Source organism: Ammospiza caudacuta, chromosome 29 (assembly GCF_027887145.1).
Source record: "Ammospiza caudacuta isolate bAmmCau1 chromosome 29, bAmmCau1.pri, whole genome shotgun sequence".
NCBI classification, from domain to species: domain Eukaryota; kingdom Metazoa; phylum Chordata; class Aves; order Passeriformes; family Passerellidae; genus Ammospiza; species Ammospiza caudacuta.
The window spans coordinates 606,917-614,007 of record NC_080621.1 but is presented as its reverse complement, the minus strand read 5'-3'; the positions used below and the strand labels follow the sequence as shown (position 1 = coordinate 614,007).

General features: G+C 59.2%; 3 protein-coding genes across 3 annotated transcripts in view; 2 read left to right on the top strand and 1 right to left on the bottom strand.

Annotated features, from left to right (window-relative positions):
* Positions 1-1,526: 1,526 nt before the first annotated feature.
* Positions 1,527-1,904, top strand: PSPN (persephin; the record flags this gene model as incomplete). Its single annotated transcript, XM_058821358.1, has 2 exons — positions 1,527-1,717; positions 1,793-1,904. Coding segments are annotated over 2 exons (303 nt in total), but the record flags the coding sequence as incomplete, so codon positions are not given.
* Positions 1,905-3,004: 1,100 nt separating this feature from the next.
* Positions 3,005-6,583, bottom strand: ALKBH7 (alkB homolog 7). The gene is made up of 5 exons (XM_058821480.1): positions 6,302-6,583; positions 5,673-5,843; positions 4,360-4,484; positions 3,664-3,782; positions 3,005-3,089 (listed from the first exon to the last, which is right to left on the bottom strand). The coding sequence occupies exons 1-5, from the start codon at positions 6,575-6,577 to the stop codon at positions 3,016-3,018; spliced, it is 765 nt and encodes a 254-aa protein (XP_058677463.1). The 5' UTR covers positions 6,578-6,583; the 3' UTR covers positions 3,005-3,015.
* Positions 6,584-6,934: 351 nt separating this feature from the next.
* RFX1 (regulatory factor X1) overlaps positions 6,935-7,091 on the top strand; it is a 19,206-nt gene continuing 19,049 nt past the window's right edge. The window contains 1 exon segment of the mRNA XM_058821357.1: positions 6,935-6,951. Coding sequence (XP_058677340.1) covers positions 6,935-6,951 — 17 coding nt within the window.

Below are 7,091 nucleotides of genomic sequence, written 5' to 3'. Positions count from 1 at the left end.
TTTGGGATCTTAAACCTCCCCCAGGACCCCAAAAATTTTATCAGAACCCCCCAAAAAATCCCAAGAATTCGGGATCTGAGACCCCCCTGAACCCCAAAATTTGAGACCTGAGACGCCCCCCAAGACCCCCAAAATTTTGGGGATCAAGACCCCCCCACCAGAACCCCAAAAATCCCCAAAGTTTAAAGGCTGAGACCCCCCCAAAACCCCAAAAATTTGATGAGACCCCCCCCCCAAAAAAAAACCCCAAGAATTTGGGATCTGAGACCCCCAAAACCCCAAAATTTGGGCTCTGAGACCCCCCCTGGACCCCCCCCCCAAAAAAAAATTTAGGGGAGGGGTCCCCAAATCCCCCCCTGGGGAGAAGGAATGGAACATTCCAGAGCCCTGGCACAAAAGAGAGGAAAAATTTTCTAAAAATAGCAAAAAATTCAATTTCTGACCCAAAAAATGACACCTGGGGGGGGTGGGGGAGGGGTGAGGGGGTGAAGGAAAATTCCAGAACCCCCCCGAAAAAATTCCTGAGGGAGGGGGAGGGAAAATTCGGGGGAATTTTGGGGCAGAAAATGAAAATTTTGGGACTGAAAATAAAAATTTTGGGGCAAAAAATGAAAATTCGGAGCGTTGGGAAATGTGGGGGGGGTCCCGTGGTGGGATCTGGGGGTCGCACACCCCCAAATTTTTGGGGTTCTGGGGAGGGGGGGGTCTGATCCTCAAATTTTGGGGGTTCTGGAGGGGTCCTGGGGGGGGTCTCACACCCCAAATTTTGGGGGTTCTGGGGGGGGTCTCAAATCCCCAAAACCTTTGGATTTCCGGGGGGGTCTCGATCCCCAAATTTTGGGGGATTTTGGGGGTCCTGGGGGGGTCTCATACCCCAAATTTTGGGGTTCTGGGGGGGGTCTCAAATCGCAAATTTTGGGGATTTTTTGGGGGGTCCTGGGAGGGGTCTCAAAACCCCAAATTTTGGAGGTCTCACCCTCAAATTTCGGGGCTTTTTGTGGTCCTTGGTGGGGGTCTCACACCCCCAAATTTTGGCCTTTTTTGGGGGGTCTCTCACCCCAATTTCGGGCTTTTTTCGGGGGTCTCTCACCCCAAATTTCCATCTCCCTTTTCTCCCCTTTCCCCCCAACGCCCCCTCCCCAAATTCCTCTTTTTTGGGTGGGTGGTCTCAACCCCCCCATCCTTTCCCTCTTTTTCCCCTTTTCCCCCTCATTTTGCCCATCTCAGGGTTAACCGCAGACCCCTCCCCAAATTCCCCTTTTTTGGGTGGGTGGTCTCAACCCCCCCCCCCCCCCCTTTCCCTCTTTTTCCCCTTTTCCCCCTCATTTTGGCCACCTCAGGGTTAACCGCAGACCCCTCCCCAAATTCAAGCCCCTCCCCCTTTTAGCCCCGCCCCCTTTCCCCTCTCCCTTTAAATCCCCGTCCGCGCTTTATTTGAGGAGGGGTCTCCTCCCGCCGCGATGCCGCCGCCGCGCCCCCCGCGCTCCTTCCTCCTCCTCCTCCTCCTCCTCCTCCTCCTCCTCCTCCTCGTGGCGCCCGTGGCGGCGCCCCCTCCCCAGTGCGGGCTGCGCTCGCTGCGGGTCGGGGTCTCGCAATTGGGTCTGGGGTACCGCAGCCCCGAGGCGCTCGAGTTCCGCTACTGCGGGGGGGGCTGCCCCGCGCCCCCCACCCTGCACGCGCTGGCGCTGCGCGCGCTCGGGGAGGGGGCGGCGGGAAATGGGGAGGGGGCGGCGGGAATTGGGGAGGGGGATTCGGGGGATTCGGGGGATTCGGGGGATTTGGGGAGGGGGCTCGGGCCCTGCTGCCGCCCCACGCGCTACGAGGACGCGGCGTTCCTGGACGCGGAGCTGCGCTGGCAGCGGCTGCCGGGGCTGAGCGCGGGGGCGTGCGCGTGCCTGGGCTGAGACCCCTCCCCTAATTAACCCCGAGACCCCTCCCCTAATTAACCCCGAGCCCCTAAAACCCCTCCCCAATCAACCCTGCCGGGGCGCGCGCGGGGCCGTGCGCGTGCCTGGGCTGAGACCCCTCCCCTAATTAACCTGGGACCCCCAAGACCCACCCCAAATGAACCCCGAGCCCCGAGACCCCCTCCCCTAATTAACCCCGAGCCCCTAAAACCCCTCCCCAATCAACCCTGCCGGGGCTGAGCGCGGGGGCGTGCGCGTGCCTGGGCTGAGACCCCTCCCCTAATTAACCCCGAGCCCCGAAACCCTCCCGAAATGAACCCTGAGCCCCCTCCCCAAATAACCCTGAGACCCCCGAAACCCTCCCCAAATGAACCCCGAGACCCCCAAAACCCTCCCCAAATTAACCCTGAGCACTCCCAGTTCATCCTGCCGGGGCTGAGCGCGCGTGCCTGGGCTGAGACCCCTCCCCAAATAACCCTGAGACCCCCGAAACCTTCCCCAAATTAACCTGAGACCCTCAAAAACCCACCCTGACCCCTGAGACCCCTCCCCAAATTATCCTGGGACCCCCGAAACCCTCCCCAGTTCATCCTGCCGGGACTGACTGCGCGTGCCTGGGGTGAGACCCCTCCCCAAATTAACGCGGGACCCCCGAAACCCTCCCCAAATTAACCTGGGATGCCCCTGAACCCCAAAATCCCACCCTGACCCCTCCCCAAATTAACCCTGAACCCCCCCCCAGATAACCCTAAGCCCTGGGACCCCTCCCCAAATTATCCCTGAGACCTGAGACCCCTCCCCAAATTAACCTGGAACCCCTAAAACCCCCTGAGACCCCTCCCCAAAATCCCTCCCCATTTATTGGGGGGGGATTTTGGGGGTCCCCCCACCCCCAGATTCCCTCCCTGAGACCCCCAAGACCCCTCCCCATTTATTTTGGGGGGGGGTTTGGGGGTCTCCCCCTCCCCAAAATCTCCCCCTGAGCGTCGCCTCGGGGGGGTTTGGGGGGGGGTCCCGTCCCCCTTTAAGCCCCCTCCCCAAAATGAGCCCCCCAAAGCCGAGTGTTGAATTGAGGGGGGGGTCTCTGTTTATTTGGGGGGGGGGGGGCTCATTTTGGGTCTGGGGGCTCCCGGGGGTCTTCAATAAACGCTGGGAGGTCACCGAGGGGGTCCGGAGGCGTCTCTGGGGGGAAATGGGGGCGTCAGGGGGGGTCTGGGGGGATTTTGGGGGGATTTGGGGGGTCCCTGGGGTTATTTGGGGGGGAATTTGGGGGTCCCTGGGGGGATTTGGGGGTCTCTGGGGGAATTTGGGGAGGTTTTTGGTGGTCCCAGAGGGGTTTTGGGGGGAATTTGGGGGTCCTGGGGGGTCTCAGGGTTAATTTGGGGAGGGGTCTCACGCTGTAGATCGCTCCTGAAGACCAGGGGGTATTTTTGGGCTGATTTTCGGGGATTTTTGGGGTATTTTGGGGAGGGGTCCCACCAGGGTTTTTTGGGGAGGTTTTTTGGGGGTCTCAGGGATAATTTGGGGAGGGGTCTCACCCAGTGGATCATTCCTGAATATCACGGGGCATTTTTGGGGTGATTTTGGGGGGTCCCAGGGCAGTTTTGGGGAGATTTTTGGGGGGTTTTTGGGGCGATTTTGGGGTGATTTTTGAGGTATTTTGGGGGGGTATTTGGGGGGTTTCTCCGCAGGGGTTTTTGGGGTATTTCTGAGGTACTTTTGGGATATTTGGGGTAATTCTGGGGAGGGGTCTCACCCTGCGGGGCGTTCCTGAAGATCAGCGCCACGCGCCGCCCCCGGGGCACCCGCAGCCCCCCAAAAAACGACTCCGGCTCCGCGAGGATCTCGTGGGTGAACTCGAAGCGGGCGGCGCCCCTGGGAGGGGGACCCCAAAATCACCGGGGGGAACCCAAAATCCCCCCCGAAAACCCCCCAAAATCCCTCCCCAAAACCCCCCAAAAATCACCCCAAAAAACTCACCCAAAACCCCCCTAAAATCATCCCAAAATCTCCCCTAAACCCCCCCAAAAATCCTCCCAAAATCGCCCCTAAAACGCTCTAAAAATCCCCCCCTAAAAGCCCCCAAAAATCCCCCCAAAATCGCCCCTAAAATCGCCCCAAAATCCTCCCAAAACCCCCCCCAAAATCCTCCCAAAACCCCCCCCAAAATCCCCTCCAAAACACCCCCAAAATCAACGGGGGGACCCCCAAAAAAACCCCCCAAACCCCCCCCCTCAAAATCACCCCAAAATCCCCTCAAAATTCCCCCCAAAACCCCCCCCAAAATCCTCCCCAAATTTCCCACAAAATGCCCCCTAAAATATCCCCAAAATCACCCCAAAACCGCCCCAAAAAAAAACCCAAAATCCCCCCAAATCCCCCCTAAACCTTTCAGGAGACCCCAAAATCCTTCAGGGGGTCCCCAAAATCTTCAGGGAGCCCCCAGACCCACCTGAGCACGTAGAGGGACCCCGGCTCCAGCAGCAGCTCCAGGTGCTCCCGGGGGTCCCGGAGGCTTCGGAGCCTCAGCACGGAGGAGGAGAGGAGAGAGAGCCCGGCGATGGTGCAGCCGCAGAACTGGGGGGGAACCGCCCCGAAATCAACCAAAATCACCCCAAAAACACCCCAAAAATCACCCCAAAATTACCCCAAAAATCGCCCCAAAAACAACCGAAAATCACCCCCAAAATCCCCCCAAAATCACCCCTCAAACCAACAGAGAGAGCCCGGCGACGGTGCAGCCACAGAACTGGGGGGAATCGCCCCAAAATTAACCAAAATCACCCCAAAAATCACCCCGAAAATATACCCAAAAATCACCCCAAAAACAACCTAAAATCACCCCAAAAACAACCTAAAATCACCCCCAAAATCCCCCCCAAAATCTCCTCAAAATTACCCCAAAACCATCAGAGAGAGCCCGGCGATGGTGGAGCCACAGAACTGGGGGGAATCACCCCAAAATTAACCAAAATCACCCCAAAAATCACCCCAAAATTACCCCAAAAATCACCCCAAAAATCACCCCCAAAATCCCCCCAAAATCTCCTCAAAATCACCCCCAAACCAACAGAGAGAGCCCGGCGATGGTGCAGCCACAGAACTGGGGAAAATCACCCCAAAAATACAGCTGGGACCCCCAAAAATATCCCCAAAATAACAGGGCTTAACAGGCACCCCAAAAAAACCAAAATCCTTATATATATATATATATATATATATATATATATAAAATATTCCTAAATCACCCCCAAAATACCCCAAAATTACCCCAAAAATATACCCAAAAATCACCCCAAAAACCATCAGAGAGAGCCTGGCGACGGTGCAGCCACAGAACTGGGGGAATCACCCCAAATTTAACCAAAATCACCCAAAAAATACCCTAAAAATATCCCCAAATTAACAGGCAGCTACAAAAACCACAAACCCCCCAAAATCCCCCGAAATCCCCCCCAAAACCCCCTCAAATCCTCCCCAAAACCCCCCCAGGGACCCCCCAAACCCCCTCAGGGACCCCCAAATTCTTCTGGGGACCCCCCCCCAATCCCCACCTTGGTTCAGTCCACGTGGGGTCCCACGGCGCCCCCCGGCTCCAGGGACCCCCAAAATCCCCCCCCAAACCCCCTCAAACCCACCCAAAACCGCCCCAGGGACCCCCAAAACCGCCCCAGGGACCCCCCAAATTCCCCCAGGGACCCCCAAAACCCCTCCAGGACCCCAACTGGACCCCCAAAATCCCCCCAGGACCCCCCCAGTCCCCACCTTGGTGCTGTCCACGTGGGGTCCCACGGCGCCCCCCGGCTCCAGGTCCAGGACGTGGGCGCGGGGCCGGGGGGGGGCGTGGGGGGGGAACCAGGGGGCGAGCCTGGGCAGCAGAGACCCCCCCAGGACCCCCCCCAAATCCCGCTCGGTCTCACGGTACCCGCTGATGGCCTGTGGGGGGAGACCCCTCCCCAAATTAACGTGTGAGAGACCCCCAAAACCCCCCCGGGCTGCTCTGACCCCCCTGAGACCCCTCCTCAAATTAACGCGAGACCCCCTCAGACCCCTCCCCGAAGCCCCCAGACCCCAACTCCCCCTCGCCCTGTCCCAGTGGTCTCTCTGGTAGCGCCCCCTCCCCAATTTCCCCTCACCGGGTCCGAATGGTCTCTATGGTATCTCTATGGTATCACCCCCTCCCCAAAGCCCCTCAGACCCCTCAAACCCCTCCCCAAAGCCCCCAGACCCCTCACCCTGTCCCAGTGGTCTCGCTGGTAGCGCCCCCTCCCCAAAGCCCCTCAGACCCCTCCCCAAAGCCCCTCAGACCCCTCACCCTGTCCCAGTGGTCTCTATGGTATCACCCCCTCGCCAAACCCCCTCAGACCCCTCCCCGAAGCCCCCAGACCCCTCACCCTGTCCCAGTGGTCTCGCTGGTAGCGCCCCCTCCTCAGCGCCGGCTCCACCTCCCTCAGCAGCTCCGCCGCCTCCCGCTCGCTCACGAAGCCGCCCCGCACCCCGGCCAGGCCCCGCAGCCTCCGCTCCAGCCCGGGGCTGCTGAACCGGGCCAGCCCCGGGTCCCCTTCGGCCTCGGCGGGGCCCGGACCCGGCCCGGGGGTCGCGGGGAGCGCCCGGGACCCCCCGAAGGCCGCGGGGACCCCCGGGCGGAGCAGGCCGCGGGCGCGGAGCATGGCGGGAGTGACGGGCGCCCCCTGGCGGCGGGGAGGACGCCAAAAATCCCTCCAAATCTACCCAAAATGCCTCTAAAATCCCCTCAAAATCTCCCCTAAACCCCCCCCCCAAAATCGTTCCAAAATGTCCCTCTAAATGCCCCCAAAATCGCCCCTAAACCCCTCAAAAATCCTCTCAAAAAGATGCCCAAAATGTCCCCAAAATCCCACCAAAAATCCTCTCAAAATTCCCCCAAAATCTCCCCTAAATCCCCTCAAAAATCCTCTCCAAATCCCTCAGAAATCCACCCAAAATCTCCCCAAAAATCCCACAGAAAATCCCCCCAGAATGGGAGGACTTGGGGGGGGTGAGGGGGCATGGAGGGCGCCCCCTGGCGGGCGGGAGGACGCCAAAATCCCTCAAAATCTCCCCCAAATCCCTCCAAAAAATCCACCCAAAATGCCTCTAGAATCCCCCCTAAACCCCCCCCATGAAATATGCTCAAAATCTTCTCCGAATCCCCCGAAAATCCCT

What these genes read in the sequence shown, in the direction of transcription:
- ALKBH7 (XM_058821480.1), bottom strand. Translation starts at nt 6,577, where the DNA reads ATGCTCCGCGCCCGCGGCCTGCTCCGCCCGGGGGTCCCCGCGGCCTTC. An exon ending in AGCGAGACCACTGGGACAGG is followed by an intron (nt 5,844 to 6,301) that starts GTGAGGGGTCTG and finishes CTCCCCCCACAG; the next exon opens with GCCATCAGCGGGTACCGTGA. An exon ending in CCCACGTGGACAGCACCAAG is followed by an intron (nt 4,485 to 5,672) that starts GTGGGGACTGGG and finishes GTTCCCCCCCAG; the next exon opens with TTCTGCGGCTGCACCATCGC.